This window comes from Lactuca virosa, chromosome 8, assembly GCF_052849685.1.
Source record: "Lactuca virosa cultivar CGN04683 chromosome 8, Lactuca_virosa_CGN04683_v6, whole genome shotgun sequence".
NCBI classification, from domain to species: Eukaryota; Viridiplantae; Streptophyta; class Magnoliopsida; order Asterales; family Asteraceae; genus Lactuca; species Lactuca virosa.
The window spans coordinates 269967461-269987432 of record NC_136433.1 but is presented as its reverse complement, the minus strand read 5'-3'; the positions used below and the strand labels follow the sequence as shown (position 1 = coordinate 269987432).

General features: G+C 36.8%; 1 protein-coding gene across 1 annotated transcript; it reads right to left on the bottom strand.

The window, feature by feature from the left end:
* Positions 1-18115: 18115 nt before the first annotated feature.
* LOC145128833 (uncharacterized) lies at positions 18116-19741 on the bottom strand. Its single transcript, XM_079063628.1, has 4 exons — positions 19477-19741; positions 19240-19310; positions 18690-18770; positions 18116-18318 (listed from the first exon to the last, which is right to left on the bottom strand). Exons 1-4 carry the CDS (start codon positions 19589-19591, stop codon positions 18301-18303), a joined length of 285 nt encoding a protein of 94 aa, XP_078919754.1. The 5' UTR covers positions 19592-19741; the 3' UTR covers positions 18116-18300.
* Between the last annotated feature and the right edge of the window lie 231 nt (positions 19742-19972).

The following is a 19972-nucleotide window of genomic DNA, read 5'->3' as shown; positions in this document are numbered from 1 at the left end:
GGCTCCGAGATCTGTGATCCGGTACTTTGGGCTTCTTGCCCGAACCTCCTGACTGAATTCCCTCTGGCTTCCTCTTCCTCTCCATCTCTAAATCCAACTCCCTCTCTCGAGCCCTCGCTATCATATCTTCCAGCGTCTTGCAGCCGGATCGGCTCACAAACTGGCGGATGTCACTCCGCAGCATCTCATGATATCGGGCCTTCTTCATCTCCTCGTCCGCCGCATACTGCGGAACAAGGCGGGCCCTCTCCCTAAACTTGGCGGTAATCTCCGCCACAGTCTCTGTCGTCTGCTGGAGATCCTGGAACTCCCTGGCAAGCTGCTGCACCTCAATAACAGGTGCAAACTCGGCTCTGAACCTGGTCGTAAAATCACTCCAGGTCATAGCATCCAACACAATGTCATCTCCAATGGCTCTCTCGACCTCCTCCCACCAATCACGTGCCCGACCCTTCAGAAGACAGGATGCGAGCCTAACCTTGTCCCCCTCGGGACATCTGCTGGTGCGGAATGCGTTGGCGACATCTGCCAACCATCGGGTACTAGCAATGGGGTCTCGGGCCCCCTCATAATCAGGAGCTCCACATGCTCTGAACTCTCTGAACGTGAGCGTGCGCGACCCCATCATGGTCGCCACCTCAGTGTGAAACACAGCCAACCGCTCGTCCATAAGCTCCAGGATACCCTCCTTGATCGAACCGAAGATCACAGGAGTCTGCTCAAGTATGCTACGTGTGATCTCTGAGGAGATAAACTCCCTAGTCTGCTCATCCAAGCGCTCATCTCCAGAGCCTGAACCTGATCCCTCCCCGGCACCTGAACTGCCGACTGCTGGTCTCGGCGTAAAACCACCATTATGAAAACACATCATACCAAACGTCAGAATATAACTGGAGGGTTCATATACACCACAAATTCCCTGGTCTTATCTCAGCCTTCCTTGATTCAAGTACGGATCCTCTGCTTTCAGTAGTACGGGCCCATACTACCTTCCACATCTATCTGTACTTTCCTCAAGAACTGCCTCGACTCCACCAGATCCCTTCTACTACTACTGCTCTCTGCTACTCTCATCCTAGGCTTGCCCTAGGGCAATCACCAATCCACTCTCCGCCATCAGCTGCGTAAGAAGTCCCTGCTTTCTTCCCCTAACTAGCTCGCGAATACTATTACATATTACTCAGACTAGATAATTCTTCGAATGAGAGATCCTACCCTATAACGGTTGGACTCAAACAAGAGCTGCGAAATAGAGCTAGACCTAACCTTCTGAAATTATTTAGTCCTTGCAATATGTAACTTAACATATTCATTTACTAGTTACTGAAAGACAACCAGAACTCCTAAAAGCACAAAGCAAGCAACATTCGGGCATTGAGTACACCTAATCAAGCATATACTACTCTGACTATCATACTGTCTAAGCTGTCCTAGTATGCAGTTCTCATAAAGTTGAACACATATAACAGGCACATAAGGCATCCTTCCTAGATCCTTAGTCCTAATCTAGCATGTTGTTCTAATAAAGCTAATAATCATAACATAACATGATCTTGTATGGGTAATTTGGGAGTACTTACTTGAGCTCGGCTGATTGCATGCACCACACCCTTTTCTCTTTTCAAAGTTCTTTTCTATTTTTTTAAAAAATCCTTTTTATAAAAAAAAATGATTTTCTTTTCGAAAATTTCTATATCAATTCCTTAGTTTGAGTTCAGACACACTCGAAAGTGTGCCCAAATCCCTCAAACCAAGGCTCTGATACCAACTTGAAACATCCAAAAATACAAGCCAAAAATTTCGTTTTCAAAATCATTTAGCAAACATAAATATCATCGTCATAGCATAAAATCATAAAACATGTATCTCAAAGTCTCATAAAAACTGTCATCATATCACAATCTCATATAACATATCAGAGTAAACTCCCAGGCTGAAGAAGGTGGTGTGTGCCATGCGATCATCCCGAGCTCTTCCCTTTGCTACCGGAAGTACCTGAAACCAAACTGAAACTGTCAGCACGAAGCTTAGTGAGCTCCCCCAAATTACCGCATACCATACTCATAACATATAACAATCACATAACTCTGGAACTACTCCCAACTGCATCGGGACGAATCCCGGCATCGGACTCCTGATCGGCATCTGACCGCATCGGGCATCGGGCTCACCCCGGCATCGGGCTTGCCCCGGCATCGGGCATACCCCGGCACATACACAGCATATATCATAAAAATATAAACCAGCATACATCGGGTTTACCCCGGAACATATAATTCATGGCATAATAACTAACATACATCGGGCTTACCCCAGAACACATAGCGTATAACATAATCACATACACTGCCTCGGGCTTGCCCCGGCATCGAACCGGAGTCCGGAACATATAACACATTACACATAAACATGCATGAATCACAAAGACATCAAGCATACATAACTACTCTCAGGACCGCCCCGGCATCGGACCGAAGTCCGAAAAACATATATACTGCATCGGGATTACCCCGGCATACTACAACTACTTAAACGGGCCGGCATTGTAGCCGTAGACCCGTTCCTACTGGAAGGAAACTCACCTCGTGTAACTGACTGCTGTAACTCTGGGTGGGGAATCTCTTTCTGCTGCTCCGGCGACTCTCCGGCTATAAAATCCCACAAAGGTACTTGGTCAAAAACTGATAACTACTCTTCGGGTAAAATGACCATTTTACCCCTGGCTAAAGTCAACATCATGGTCAAAGTCAGCTTTCCAGTTGACCGGACTCCCCGAGTTGGCTCGTCAACTCGCCGATTCCTAATCTTCTCAAATACCCCCAACCCGACTCTACTCGTCGAGTTTAGCAAGAACTCGACGAGTTCACCTTCAATCATAACATCGAGACAATCTTCATCTGACTCGCCAAGTTCTTCCTGAACTCGTCGAGTTTATCTTCATATTAAGAACGTGTCCAGTCTGTGACTCGCCGAGTTGTATGAACAACTCGTCGAGTCCGTCTCCTTGAGTTGGGAGATGGCCTTAGACTCGCCAAGTACGTTCCTGCACTCGTCGAGTCCCATGGTTTCAAGATCCATGGCTTTGTCCATTCCATTGAGTCCCCTCCCTGGACTCAACCAAATCCCTTCTGTACTAAAATGGGTTCCTCGGAGCCATAACAGTTTTTGGGAACCGACTCACGACTCGCCGAGTCCCAAGAACGACTCGACGAGTCCATGCATGTCCAAGTCTAATAATTCGATTTCTGATGGGCAAAACTCATCCAAAAGGTAGATCTGGGCTCCCTAAGTAGATATAACACGTAAAGTCATGAACTTTACGTACATGCATGGGACTTTTATGCTCAAAGGACCAAAAATAGGGTTTATTTCATACATGGGGTTCTCATGGCCATGGGGATGACACCTTTATGCCATGAGGGCCCTCTAAGGTTCCAGATCTGAAGTTATATTAACTTGGGTCGTTGAATACCCAAAGATCAAGCTTCTTGGACCCAAAACTTCATAAAAAAGACCACAAGGAGATCTAAGAAACTACAAGACAAGAATAAAGCTTGATTACCAGAAAGTGAGGAGAAACTGATGTTGTTCTTGGATCTACAAACTTCTCTTGAAGTCCTCCTTCTTCCTCTTCTTCACACTAGCTTCAAACTACACAAGTTTACTAAAAAATGGCACTCAAACACTCACAAGGCTCAAGGTGGCGAGTTAGGGTTTTCTGGACGTTGAGGGAGTGATAAGGAAGGTCATAGGGGCGTTATGTTCTCTAAATAGGGGGACAAACCCTTGAAATTAGGATTTTCATCAGACAGCGCCTACTCGCCGAGTCGGTCTTCCGACTCGTCGAGTAGACTACTTAGCTCCCGCCCCGGATTCGATCTTACTCGACGATTTGGGCCTTCAACTCATCGAATCCAAGGGTAAAATCATAAAGTTGACTAGATTAATTGCATACCTGGAACCGGGTGTTACAATATTAGAACCCATAAATCTTAATCTAGAAGTTTTACCACTAAAACGGAACTTTTAAATAAAACGGAAAAAATATTGGGGCATTATTGTATATAATTCATATCTATAATTTTTTCAACACGATACTTATAATTTATGATATTAAGTTATAAGCAACGATCTAAACTATTTTACTTGTATGGGATTACAAGTGTGGACTAAATACATTTTTATAATCTTAAAAGTCATAATCACACTTTCGATTATAAACCATTGAAGTCAAAAACCTATAAAGCTCACAAACATTTTTGTTAACGTGTTTTTAAACGTATGTATCTTTAGGATCTTAAGAGCTGGAAGAACACCTACTTATGTGATGAGGATATTTCGTAATAAATAAATTGTTGACCAAGTAAACGGTCCTCTTGATATCTCGTTTATGTTTTATAGATATTCGGAGATGTATTTGCAGACTCTTGGGATTTACTGAACAATGTAATTCTTCTTATCCATACTTTGGAAGAATGTAATGTTATTTAAATCCTATAATATTCAATGTATGTTGTTAATTATGATCCAACGTTTCACGTCGCAACCCTAGTGATTCCGCCATCGGTCGGCGTGTGACACACAAGATAGTTCGAACAAAAAAATAACACAATGATAGCCTGAACTGAAAAAAAGTAACACATAAATAGTTCGAACGAAAAAAAAATAACACAACATAGTCGGAACAGAAAAACTAACACGGGAATAGTCGAAACGAAAAAATAACACAGAGATAATACGAACAAAAAATAACACATGAATAGTCCGAATGGCAAAAATAACATATAGATAATCTGACTAAAAAATAACAAAATGATAGTCCAAACGGAAAAAATAAAACAAGGATAGTTCGAACGAAAAATAACATATGAATAGTCCGAACAAAAAAAATAACACAACGATAATCGAAAAAATAACATATAAATAGTCTGAACTGTAAGGGAAACCTTGTATAATGTATACATACATATCAAATCGTTCTGCTAGATGAGAAACGTTATATAGAGTTCGACTATATGTTTATGTTCCATATAATACGCATAATACACCACACAATTATAATACTTAAACTGTCAGCATATCTAGTAATAAATAAAAACAAACTTTGCTTTATTATTGTAACATCCTAAATTTCGAGTCCAAAAATTTCATTTTAATTAACTGAGTATAAAAACATTCATAAGAAAACTACGTAAAAATATATCATTTCGTGAATCAACATATCATGTCTGAAATCCCAAATCATAAAGTAGCAACATGTCAGAGTACAATCCCAGAATATCTCAAGTGCGGAAAATCAATGCGTGTGTGTATGATGTGCTACTACCGCGCCAACTCCTTCCCCTTCGATGAAGAGGTACCTGAAACCAAAACTATAAACTGTAAGCACGAAGCCTAGTGAGTTCCCCCATCGTACCGCATACCAAACAATCATATAGCATACATATACTGTCAGGCATATCTGGGTGCCCGACCTACCCCTTCGGTCCTCTCGACCGGATACTGCCTAGCATATCTCGGTGCTGGCCTCCCCTTCGGTCCTCTCGACCGGATATTGCCTAGCATATATGGGTGCTGGCCTCCCCTTCGGTCCTCTCGACCGGATACTGGGGACTATTTCACCCCTCTACTACTACCACATAACATATAACACATAATCATATTCTATCTAGCATGACTATGTATGACTACCCCCTTCGGCCCTATCGACCGGAAATCTTGGGGACTTTCTCCCCTACTAATACTAGCATATAACATCATATCATACTAGCACGTAACACATCAGGTAGTAGCAAACCTAGATGAATATCACAAAGACAGTCATCTAACATACAACTCCTACTGGTGGGCCGACATTGTGGCCGTAGACCCACCGCTACTGGAAGGTAACTCACCTTGAACGAGTAGCTGCTGATAATCTGTGCGGGTAAATCTCTGTCTGCTGCTACTCCGGAAATCCTCCGGCTATAATCCCCACAAAACACCTAGCCAGAGCCTGATATCTATTCTTAGGGTAAAATGACCATTTTACCCCTGGCCAAGTCCAAGTCAAAGTCAAAGTCAACTTGCAGTTTACCCGACTCGCCGAGTTGGGCCGCCAACTCGTCGAGTCCCTATCCTTTCATTTGTCATTCTTCACGCCTATACTCGTCGAGTTTGGCAACGACTCGACGAGTTCTCCTTCTAAAACAACCCCGAATGAACCTTCATCCGACTCGCCGAGTTGTATGAACAACTCATCGAGTCCATCTCCATCCTATGAACAAGTCTTGTCCTCGACTCACCGAGTTGTATGAACAACTTGTCGAGTTCATCCTCAAGAGTTGGGAGATTGCCTTGGACTCGCCGAGTTTGTTCATGTACTCGCCGAGTCCTATGCACTCCAGGACTATGGCTTATCCCAAAACGTTGGGTTACTCCTCCGGACTCTCTAAAACCTTTCCAGCACTCCACTGGGTCTCCTTGACCCATAACAGAAAAGGGGAGTCTGCCCTCGGACTCGCCGAGTCCCAAGAACGACTCGCCGAGTCGATACAGTCCAAGTCTTATTTCTTCGATTTCTGGCGTACAACTCTTGTCCAAATGATAGATCTAGGTCCCTAAACTCGATCTAGCACGTAAAGTTACGAACTTTACGTGCATGCATGGGACTTTGAGCCTAAAAGGCTCTAAAAGAGACTCTTGAGTTGCATGGGGGCTTCCATGGGTGCAAAAGAAGTCCTTATCTGCCTTGTAACTCCCTCATGGACCTAGATCCGAAGCCTCAACCCCCAACCATGTTGGGTTTTGAGCATTCTAACACTCCTATGGTGTACATGCAACCCTATAAACCTTGGATCTATGTTTTCTCTATTATACATGCAAATATTAACTATTCCAAGGTTTCATCCTAACTAGCATATTATGAAGCACCTATACTACAAAGTTCTAGTTAGATGACATACCTTTTGATGTAGCTTGATGTCTTCAAGCTTTAAGAGCTTAGCCCCAATAGTGTGGAAGCCTCAAATGGAATCACAAATCACCAAAACACCTTGGAAGAACTTGAGAGAATATGTATGCACACTAAAATCGGCCCACTCTTATTTTCACACACTTGTGCCAATTTTGTGAGCCAAGGACCCCTTTATATATTATGGAGGATTAGGTTTACATCCATGTAAACCCTAATACCCATGACCTTTCATTTACATAGGATCCATGGGTTAAAAGCTCCATGGACCATCCATGAAAGCTTAGCCCAACCTAAATGAACTTGGCCCATTCCATATATATATATATATATATATATATATATATATATATATATATATATATATATATAAGAGTTCATATTTAATTAGTTCTTTTTGATCACTTAATTAATTCTAAATTAATTTTTGATCAATACTAATTAAATAATATGATTCCATATTAATATATTAGAACTTATAATATATTAATATAAATCATAAATATACTATTCTCAAAAGACTATCCATATAAATTGTGCCGGTGAAGTGCAACCCAAATGGACCATGCCGGGTCGGGTCAAGTACATACCAAATATAGTTATGAACTTAGACATTAATCCAACAAACCATGCTTGCAATCATGGTTGGTTACCAAAAATGGCTTATAAAAGCCCTAAATCTCCCCAAAGAGGGATCTAACAAATGAACAAGCAAGGTATCGACTTTATACCTTCTGGGAACTGCAAATGATGCACAAACTTGAACCCCCTTGGTCTTCTCTTGATTCCTCTAGGCCCTTCCTTCTTCCTTGTGATCAAGACCACCAAGAATCACCACAAATGCCTTTAAATCTTCACACACACAGTTAGGGTTTGCTATGGGGGGTTTCTGGAAGCAATAGGGACGAAGGGTGGCTGAATGAGATGTTTAAATAGGGTGCAAACCCTTAGATTAGGGTTTTGTCCAGTCAGAGTCTACTCGTCGAGTCCGGAAGCCGACTCGACGAGTCCGTCATTTAAATCCCGGATCAAATCCGTTTCTACTCGACGAGTTGGGCCTTCAACTCGCCGTCCCAGGCCAAAAACGCAAAATACTTGAATAAAATACATATCAGGAACCAGGTGCTACAATTATTATTATTATTTATAATAATTTTTTTACTAACAACAATAGATCAAATAAATTAAATAATATTAATAAAAAAAGACAATAATAGACTAAATAGACTAAAGACAAAAAAAACACATAAAAAAAGGGATGCAAATAATAACAAGAGTGGTATACATATAGAATTACCCATTATTTATTGTGGTTTATCTTTATGCAACAAAATGTACTATTTTAAAAACATAAAAGTAAAGAAAAAAATTAAAATGATTATTTATTTGGTTTTCAAATAAAACCAAGGACTTAATTACACATTATTTAACCTTTTTTCTCTATTGTCCTTTAATATTATACATATTTTTTCTATGGGTACATTATTATGTACTCACATTCAAATAACATATTTATATAAATCAATTTGTTACATGCGTGGTTTATTTTTATGCAACAAAATGTACTATTTTAAAAACATAAAAGTAAAGAAAAAAATTAAAATGATTATTTATTTGGTTTTCAAATAAAACCAAGGACTTAATTACACATTATTTAACCTTTTTTCTCTATTGTCCTTTAATATTATACATATTTTTTGTATGGGGATAATGACTTAGGAGGGTAATAACGTTTCTTGTTTGTCCATTTTAGGTCCCTAACGTGTTTTTTGTACGAATTACACCATTAAGGTTATTATAACCGTTTACAAATAGTCCTTTTAACAGGAAGAAACCGGTAAAAGGGATTATTTCTAAACGGTTATAACAACCTTAATGGTGTAATACACACAAAAAATACGTTAGGGACCTAATATGGACAAACGGGAAGCGTTATTACCCTCCTAAGTCATTATCCCCGTATGAAACTATAAACCCCTATAGTAAATTTTTACTTTTTAAATAAGAAACTTGTAGGTTTTGAGGTTGGTAGTTTGGATGCTTTTAACCTCGGCCTTCTTTATAAATGGAAGTGGCGGTTTCTTAATGACAAGGGAGCGGTTCGGGAGGCTCTTTGCTTTGGCCTTTAATCAAGATGCTCAAGTAAGTGAATAATGGGATATTAAATCCTATTCGCATAGGGGAAATGCCAGATAAGTGGTCTTAGGAGCTTGAATCGTCGGGTATCTTTACTGTTAATTCAACACAGAATTGGGTGAATGATATGACGCTTCCTATGGGTAGTATGCCTACTAGGTGGAACCGTTTTGTCCCTATTAAAATTAACATTTTTTATGGTGTGTGCTTTTGGATCGCATTCCGGTAAGAGCTAAACTGGTGGAGAGGGGGGTGATGATAGATTCCTTATTGTGTCCTGTGTGTCATAATTCTCAAGAAAGTGTGAAGCATTTATTGCTGCAGTTTTCGGTTGCTAACCAAGTTTGGAATCGGGTTGGACATTGGCTTCATTTGGACCTTCCTGTGTTTTCATCTATCCGTGATGTGGTGGATTGGGTGGATTCTAGACCGACGGTTCATATGGAACGCCCGATTGTTGAGTCGGTGTTCATGATGATGTGGTTACAAAATCCAATCCAATCAAATCCAAACTTTTCTACTTTTTATTCTTTTTAATTTCAACAACTTTATATGAAGTACACATATAAAAATAAATACAAAAAATCTTAAAAATATATATTCAAAATAGTAAATACTAAAAATCTTAGGAGGGTAATAACGTTTCCTGTTTGTCCATTTTAGGTCCCTACGTATTTTTTGTGCGTATTACACCATTAAGGTTATTCTAACCGTTTACAAATAGTCATTTTAACAGGAAGAAACCGGTAAAAGGGATTATTTCTAAACGGTTTTTACAACCTTAATGGTGTAATACACACAAAAAATACGTTAGGGACCTAATATGGACAAAACGGGAAACGTTATTACCCTCCTAAGTCATTATCCCTTTTTGTATGGGTACATTATTATGTACTCACATTCAAATAACATATTTATATAAATAAATTTGCTACATGCTTTAAATTAATAAAATGTATTGTCTATTTGTGTCGTTATATTAACATTTATATCATTTATATTTTATAGTTAGTTTATCTATTATTTTTACCAAAACATTAATTTTTACGACTAATTTATCAGTCAATAATTATCTTTTAAGTTATTTTTGTCAAACATTATTTTTTTATATGGCTACATTAGTATGTACTTGTACATTCGGTTAACATATTCACATAAATATATTTGTTACATGCTTTAAATTAATAAAATGCTAGTATACTAATTTCACACACACACACATAAATGTGAGCCAATCAAATTTAAATAAAAATTAAATAATTAAATAAGTAAATAAGGGTATTTTAGTAATTTGTTTAATAACTTCCAAAAATAATCCCTATAATCATGGTATTGACTTTTAACCTAAATAAATAAGTCTGTTTCGTCAATCTCCCACCCGATAAAGCCTAGCATCCTAGAGGAGGGTATCGACGCTTTTCAGATCGTGTTCTGAAACCCCCGTCCACGAGTTCTAATAGGAATGGTGCTCAACTTGTTCAAAGGCATCATAAGCTCACAGGCGGTGCGTAGTCGGTTGATTCGTAAGGAGAGAGTATTTTCCGGGTCGTGTTAATTCACACATCGTTCTTCTTTATTAACCCTAGTCGTCGATGCCGATGATCAAAAAAGATAAGAGGCTTGAGCTTGCCCCTTTGCCGACCAACACCATCAGCCACCATCGCCACCGAACACCAACAGCCACCACCATCCCTCTGGCCATAATCTTCCATCGACAGGAAGAACGCGAGGCGACTGCTGCCTCGTATTTGCATCAATTTCCATCGACGAACTCGTCACCATCTGATTCGCTTGCAGAACTGAATTCCTCATCCTCAACAGGTGGCTTATACTCCTCATCGTCTTTCAAACCCACCTTCTTTTTTCCTTTTTTGTTCGCGTTTCGAGAAATAGGAACCGAACCCATAAACGAAGACGCTATTGTGTCTAAACCCATTGCTTTCATTTTCGCCTTGTTCTTTTCAATTCTTTTCATTCTCTTTTTCTCGTACTCTGTAGCTTGCATGTAGCTTGCATAAGGGAGGTTAGTTCTTTAAGCACTTACTTTGAAACAGCTAATTGCATTCATAAATATGTGTTGTGTACTAGTGTTGTGTTGTTACTGGAAAAATTGTTTCTGTCAATTACAGGTAAAATTTTTGATTTTTTTTAGTATTTTGTAGTGTTTTAATTTAGCAATTCAGCTTAAACATGCATCAATTTGTACTCCATTTGCTCCCAAAGTGGATTTACATTCGAATTTTTCTGACTCTTTTGACAGGAAATGATTAATTTGCTTTTCATGTTCCTCTCTACTTGTTTGATTTCTTCATACCCATTGGTTGCTCCAATCAGTAACAAGTTCTCTTCCTTTTTCTTTTTGTTTGAATGTTAGATAGAAATCATTGGGGTGTTTGGGTTTGTTTCATTTGATAGAAACCAATAGGTGTTTGGATTGGGTGTTTGACAGGGAAGGAAAGGAAATCAAAAGCAGATCGCTCATTACACGCTTCATCAGATTCAGCCTCTTGTTGTATCATTTGAGGAACAGGTTTGTTTCATACTAAATCATCAATCATCTATCATCTATGCATAGTTCAGTAGCAGCATCAGAACGTTTTGAAGTAGAGATAAAGTACATTGGTTTGTTGGAGGTGCAACAATTTTGTGAGTAGGACTCTATATGTCATCCCAAGATGGTGTTAGCTCTTTTTATATTATCTACTAAGATAGTCTCGTTAGGCTTTATAAGATGACATCCTTTAGTGGTTTAATTTTATTTGGGACTAATATGCATATCAGAATGAGCAGTTTTTTGGCTGCATATTATGAATTGATTCATATTTCAATTTATGTTTTTTTTCCTGATTTAACACTTCATTTATGTGGACAGTGCAGGATATTGACAATGTTAAATTCTGAAAAGGTATCAAGTATGTTTATGTAGATGATTCAATGGATGATATTGGTGAGATTCCAATTCTATTGGAATGGAATCACGAATTCCAATTCTGTTGGAATGGAATGACGAATTCCAATTATGTTGGAATCACAGAAGTTGATGCTTGAAGAACGGACCACAAAATTGAAACGGACCACATTATTCTTTTAGAATGTATTAGTCGTTGTTAGATTTTGATGTTTTCTTTCCCGTTTTGATTGTTTTTTAGTTTTATTTTTTAACAATAAATGTAATTCTTAAGAAATTGTTACCCGTATTCTATAAGAAATAGTGTATTTTTTGTTTTTATTCTTCAATTGATTCTTCAAGAATTTGTTATTCTACAAGAAGTTTTTAAATTCATGATCAAGAAATAGGTTCAAGAATATTTTTATTATTTATGGTTCAAGAATAATTTTATTTTTGAATATACTCGTAAACATATTCTGTCAGAATGTCTGAATTAAAAGAATTATAATTCCTAAAATCGGATTTTAAAAATTAATAGAATCTATGATCCCTTAAAAAATGCAATTTTCCTTTATTAAATCTATATTATTTGACTAAATTATCCTTGTAATTAATTAAGATGATATTTTTCAATTATATTTAATTCAATAATAAATATTAATCACTTTCTTAAAATAAGTAAATTTGATTGGCTCACACTTATGCATATAATAACACAATAATTACTTTGAATAGAATAACCTAAGCCTATATATATATATATATATATATATATATATATATATATATATATATATATATATATATATATGGAAAAGTTGAATAGAGAACCATTATAAATAAACGAACCAATGAACCAATCCAAAACGTCGAAATTTTAAACGATCAACGGTGAAATGAAGAGTTGTAGACTTTTACAATGGAAGCACCTGTACCGAATTATAACAAACTCACTTCGTTTTTTTTAGTTTAATTTTTTTAGACCATGTTTTTTATCGAAAAAAAAACAAATATACCATTGCTCGTGATTTTTCATCATCTTTCCATAGATATCTATATTGATATACAAAAAATGAACTTTTTTTTTCAAAAAACCCACTTCATTTTCTTTGTTAGTTGAAAGTTAAGGTCTATTTTTTTTGAAAAAATATAAATAAATATATCAAAATTTCATATTTGTTGGCACTCTTTAAGCATAGATTCATATTGATGTTTAAAAAAAATCGAAATTTCAGTTCAAATTCGTATTGTGAACCTGTTCAGATTCATATTGTGAACCTGCTCAGATTCACAGTGTGAGTAATAGTAAGTCAGATTCACAATGTGAATAAATCCATTTGTTGATTTTACAAAACTAATTTATGAGTAGTGAAAACGTTAAAATATTATAGAACTACATGGAATATATTTAGATTCATATATAAATTTTACTAAGTTAATTTGTGAAAGATCAAAGAGTTGAAATAGTAAGTCAAGTTCACATTGTGAGTGTTACAAATTGAAATATTTACAGTTTAGATTCACAGTGTGAATCTGAACTGATCGAGTTTTTTTTAATCGGTGTTGATGTTTTTTAGTAGAGTACAAAAAAATAATATTTTTGGTATAATTAGTTTTTTTTTGAATAAAAATAAACTTAAATATTGAAAAAAATAACAAAATGAAGTGGGTATTTTTCAGAAAAAAAAAAGTTCGTTTTTTATATATAAACATGGATCTCTATGGAAAAATGATGAAAAATTGTGAACAACGGTATATTCGGTTTTTTTTCGATAAAAAATGTGGCCTAAAAAAATTTAAACGAAGAAAAGATGTGAGTTTTTTGGTAAGGAGGTCGATTTTTTGGTATAATCTGGTGTGTGTGCGTGTCCAATGTACAAATGTATATATCTATTTCTTTGGCCGTTGATCATTATGATTTCTAACGTTCACGATTGGTTCATTGGTTCCTTGTTAATTATGGTTCTTTATTGAACTTCACCCTATATATTTATATGTTCAAATGAGAACATTTCTTAAATTGACAACATTTGAGAACAAATTCCACTCAACACGCGCATCTTTTAAGTTTTAATAGTCATAGGGCTTATGTGTAATTCAAACCAACGATTCCCTGTGCTTTCCTTCTTCACGTAGAAAATCAACAACACCCCACTCTGATCTTCCCTCCGCCCAGCACCGCCTCCTCTCGTTATACATCTCCTCCAACAATCCTACCTTGCACTCTTCTTCTTCCAACGCTCTTTCACCTATTGTCGATACTTGTTCCAGAAATCCAATGCTCAAACCCGACAATCTAATCCCATCTGAAGGTACTATTACTCTCTCTCTCTCTAGCTCATTAGATCGATGAAATGAGAATTGAGCGTAATTATCAACTATTTGGATCGATTACAAGCTCATGATAATGATTTTTTTAATACAATCGGTTCATATTTGTATTTTCTGCTACATGTCATTTGATGTGATTCAACATCTTGTTCTTAGTTGAAACCAAATTGGAATGGTTAAGCTCATATTAAATTAACAAGAAATAGTATCTAGATATCTCGTTTTGTTCACTATTCATCTAGATTCCAGTCGTCTATCATCGCTATTACTTGGTAGGTTTGAGCCCTAAATTTTGTAATTTGGTTGGTTTTTAATTTGATTCTTTCTTAGTTTCTACTTTTTACTATAGAGTGGAATGAACTTTATATATTTGTTTAGTTTGAGAAAGATATTATTCATTTGATTTAATTGGTAATAGGATTTAGGCTCTAACACTTGCATACCATATGTCATAGTATCATTCATTGTTCATATCATATTGATGTTTAAGAAATTGGTGTCTCACCTGGTGAAACAAATAGCGGCCACCAGGTGTTTGATAAAATGTCACAAAGAAACATACTTGTTATTAAGATCTAAATACATACCTTGCTGTTAACATTACTTATCTTACTTACTCTTTCTCAAGGCCACATATGAGTTTAACTCTTTGATCTGCAAACACAAAATCGTTTTGTAAAATGAGATTTTTCTTTTTCTTTGTATACTGAAAAACACATCAAATATAGTTACCATTGATTGCTTCTCATCATTGAGTTTCTTGCTGACTTCTGGAGGATTTTTACTTTCCTCCTCTTTGATTTCACGGTCAAACTCTTTGATTAACCTTAAAGAAAATTTAATTAGTATAATAGGGGCTGGATTGGAGTCTATTAGAGAGTTGATGATCACTGTAGGATTTCATGCACACAAGGTGTTTGTCATATTGTCGGAAAGAATCTAATAAGTGTAAAAGTGGCATTTTATGTGAAAATCCGTAACTTTGAACCCTCATTAAGTCAAGCATTAAGGCCCTTAGGTTACATTGAATTTCACATCTCAATATCCTATGAAGTAAGCAACAATCATTTTAAAAGTGATAATTTTAATGCTTAACCATTAAGTCCTTAATAGAACACCAAAAGTGATTTAAAAGCTATTATGATCAATTTTCCTAAATCTGTCCTCCAACTTCTTAAATTTTTGCAAGTCAATAAGAACACCTAAAAATCATGAGACTTAGTTTTCTGAAAATATTAGTGTGTCTAATTTCTTACAACTTTGAATCACATTTCGAAATTCCAACTCCTTCAGGGGTAAAATTGGCAATCTTCTCAGGTTGGTCCATGTTGTCACAGATTTCATGCATTGTCTTAAAAAACCATAATAAATTCATCAAAACTCCAAATGCCAAAATTCCAAAGCCTATAGTTAGATAAGGATGTATAGTTTCCCACATATAAAGGGTCTGATGTAATTCGTAGTAGATTGGTACAGTTTATTCCAAGAGTGTTGAGTGGTCCAGAAAGTGACAGCTTAAAGTTACTAACTTGTAAATTTAATATAAAATCAACCAAAAATCATTAGAACGAGATCTTTATATTCCTGAAAAGATAAAAGCGGGAACATTACCAATGATATTTTATCAAAATTTAATAATGGGTTGAAAGGTAAGAAAACAGATCCCAAACAGAGCACTACAATCAAAGAGAAAATAAGGAAATATGTGCATAAGTTTTATAAGAGTAATACAACAAAGCACTAGCTAAATAATGTTATAATTGATGTGTAGGTTCTCGGAAAGGAAAGGATTTATCTATCTCACGCGAGCTAATTTTCAGGTTCAAGGAGGTGAGTTATAGTAACTCTCATATTATGTAAGTATTACTTGTTTTATGTTATTGTTCATGGATACCCTAATACGGTAGAGTGAACAAGGAAAGGCAGAATGTAGTTTGTTCTCTAGTGAGATAAGGAAACAAGATTCATTTCCGCATTCTCGATTCGTTAGTTGTTCTCGTGTATTAAATCACATGAGATTATATGATCTAATCACATATGACTTATATGCACAAGATTCATTTTTGTGTTTTCGATTCAATAGTTGTTCTCTGTCCATATTAATCGTATAATATGTGATTAAATACATAAAATGACATATGATTAAATACATGATAACAAATATTGAATTGAGAACGTGAATTTGAATCTTATTCACATAAATCATATGGGGGTGACATGTAGGGTGGTGATTATAGTGGGTGACAGGTGGCGGTGGCGAGCGGTGGTGATGGGTGATGGAGACGGGTGAGGATGATAGGTGGTGGTGGTGGGTGGGTGGGTAGTGGTTGGTGGTGACGGTGTATGGTGGTTTTGGTGGGTGATGGGTGGGGTGGTAGTGGGTGGTTGTGATGGGTGGTAAAGGTGGGTGGTGTTCGGTGGTTTTCAGTGGCCAGTGGTTTTGGTGGGTAGTGAGTGGAGGTGATGGTGGCGGGTGGTGGTAGTGGTGGGTAGTGGAGGCGGGTGGTGGTGATGGTTGGTAGAGACGGGTGGTGGTGATGGGTCGTGGTGGCGAGTAGTGGTGATGGGTGGTGGTTGGTGGTAATGACTGGTGGTGGTCATAATGGTGGGTATTGGGTGGGTGGTAGAGGTAGGTGTGGTGGTAATGATGGTGGGTGGTGGTTGGGGGTGATGGTGGCGAGTGGTGGTGGTCGGTGGTGATGGGTGGTGGTGTCGGGTGGTGGTGATGGGTGGTGATAGTGACAGGTGGTGGTCATAGTGGTGGGTGGGTGGTAGTGATGGGTGGTAGAGGTGGATAGTGGTGGAGGCGAGTGGTGGTCGCTGAGGTTGGTGGTGGCGGGTGGTGTTGATGGGTGGTGGTGGTGGAGGATGATGGTCGTGGTTGGTGATGGCGGATGGTGGTGATGATGTTGGGTGGTGGGTGGGGGTGGTGTTGATGGGTGGTGGAGGTGGGTAGTGGTGACGGTGGTGGTGGTGGATGTTATTGTTTGGGTGGTGAGTGTTCTTGATTAGTGGGTTTTTAATTCTTTTTTTTTTTACTTATTTCTTGGTTTATATTAATATTATATGAGATTTTAATTTAAAAAATTGTGTCGTGAAAATTTGTTCTCTTCTTTTAAAAGTTGTACTGGTATCCCAAAAACCAAAAAATCAGAAGGATACGTGATAAATACGAATGACGTGTTGGTAATGAAACAAGGAGTGGCTCTTTCAATCCATGGTTTGAGTCATTTGTCAATGTTGGACACATATCAAGAAGGTTCATGTGTTTCTTTCTACTTCTTTTTTGGCTTGTTTCAGGAGAGTTTACAATAAGAACCGGCTATTCTAGGAAAATGAATCAAGAATTTTTATTTTTTTTTCGATTTTGTCTCTTTATATCAATAATATCATTCCGATTTTGTCCTTGACCATAAAACTAGTACTCATAATTCAAAATCCTTATCTGAACAAGTAAATTGCAGACTCATCAGAACATTAATATCATCACCATACGATTAGTATTTATAATACGTTTTATGATCAAGGATAGGAGAGAAATGTGAAGCCTTTGTATGAAGTCGGTTGGAATTTGGAACTAAAAAAAAAAAAAAAAGAATTTTGCCATTTTTGAACTTTAAACTGTCGTATCTTTATAAAAATATCTATTTAAAAGCTTAAGAACATGGCTATTTTTGTATGTTTCTCTTTAAGAAGTCACATATTTTGCTCTTATATGCAACATAATTGTGTATTTCATTTTAAAAACCAACTTTCTTGCATAAACTAAGAAAAAAATATGAAACCTCATAACATAAACAAACATCTAACCAAAAAGTATATTTTTCGAGCTCAGAGAGCAAGTGATTATTGAAAAATATGATGCAATTTTTGTCCAATAAAAAAGCAGGATTATCTGCCAATACATGTAATCATCAAAACTATCACTCTTTTAGGTTAAAACAAACAGCTTACAATATTCAAAATGCTTCAAATACAAATTTCAATCTCTTCATGCTGCCACTGGTTTCTGTCAAACAAAATTATTATAATTAATTAATTAATTATTATCAGTAAAAAAAATAAACTAGATTTCTATTTTAGATAATATACAAAGTTCATTGCTATAATCAGTAAAGAAATAAATGTAACTATGTTTCTATTATGGGTTAAAAATAAAAGCAAGAAAATAGTAGCATCCTACTTTAATTTCTCCTTATTACAACATTTTACTTTGAAAAAACTTATCCAATTATAGAAATGTCATCCAAATACAAAACTATTTCAATACTATAAATGGGTAGAATTTCAAAGTATAATGAAAATTTGGGTAAAATTGGGTAGATTTTTCAAAGTGCATCAATATGAAAATTAGAAAATTTAAGGAAATAGAGAATTTACCTCTTCCTTCTTTCCTCCAGAGAAGAGCTTGTATCCACCATAAATAAATACTCCCCACCCCGTTAAAGAGACAATAACAAACTGAAAACACACACACACACAGATTCATATCATCAGTAGGAGATACATTACAATTTCAAGAATAAATTCTTTTTTTATCTGATCCCAAACTTATATAGAAATGATATAAAAGTTAGAAACAACAATGTTCTATTACTTGTTAATGTTCTTAAGATCACATGAAACCCTAAAATCTTCAATAATCGCATTTTCACAGAAACAAACTAATATCATGTCAACAAAATCCTAAATCTTTCAATCATCTCAATGTAAAAAACAGTTGAAAGATAACCCTCAAATCACACATTTACTAAAAAGAAACATCATGTGAAAACCCTAAAATCTTCAATAATCTAAGAGTTTCAAAAGATCAGACTCAAGTCACACATACGCAACAAAGACAATCTCACAGAATGCGAAAACCCTAAAATAGTTCATCATTTCAAAGTATAAACTGTTAAAAGGTCAAACACAAATCACGATGACTCACATGCTCTTCCTTCCACTTAGACGGACTCATTGGATCTTTCCAGAAGTCAACCTTCGGTGTTCCATGAGGATCTGCAAACAATCAAACACCATCATTTAAGTCGCGTTCATTTGAGGCATACAGCTCTGAAACTGTGTATTACAAGTACGCATCTAATCTCAATAGTCAAATCCGATTAGTTTGTGTATTTCATTTGGGTGTTAGTGATTGAGAAAGAGAGAAGGAGCTATGGTGTACCGGCGGCGCCAGCGAGGCCACGGCGCTGTATAAGGGAAGCGGCTTGAGAAGCTGATCTGGGAGAAGAAAGTCGGAGAAAAGCTGCAGCTTGACGAGCCGCCAAGGATGAGGCCATTTTTGCAGAAGTGGAGTCGTTTGTTCCGATCGATCGATCGATCTTCCCGTAAATAAAAAATGAAGATTTGGGGGACGGCGACCGAGTACTGAACCAAGAGGAAGAGATGAAAAGTAAAACGATGTCGCACGTTGCTTTGTTTAGGTTATAAATTAGGGATATCCACCGAAATGAGAACTATTTTTAAGGGTGTTTGGGATTCACTATTTAATTTTTTATTTTGAGAAATTAAATATCTTTATATTTTTTTTCCTATAAATCCACCTACTCAACTAAAGGGCTTCTAGCCTAGTGGTATCCGGTGTTGCCCTCCCTCCTTGAGGTTCAGGTTCAAGTCTCACTGTGGACATAGGTGGAATAATTTAGGAGTAGTTTAGTATA

Coding starts and splice junctions, on each gene's coding strand:
- LOC145128833 (XM_079063628.1), bottom strand. CDS start 19,591: ATGGCCTCATCCTTGGCGGCTCGTCAAGCTGCAGCTTTTCTCCGACTT. Junction 19,311..19,476: donor TGGCCTCGCTGGCGCCGCCG/GTACACCATAGC, acceptor GATTGTTTGCAG/ATCCTCATGGAACACCGAAG. Junction 18,771..19,239: donor CTAAGTGGAAGGAAGAGCAT/GTGAGTCATCGT, acceptor GTGTGTTTTCAG/TTTGTTATTGTCTCTTTAAC.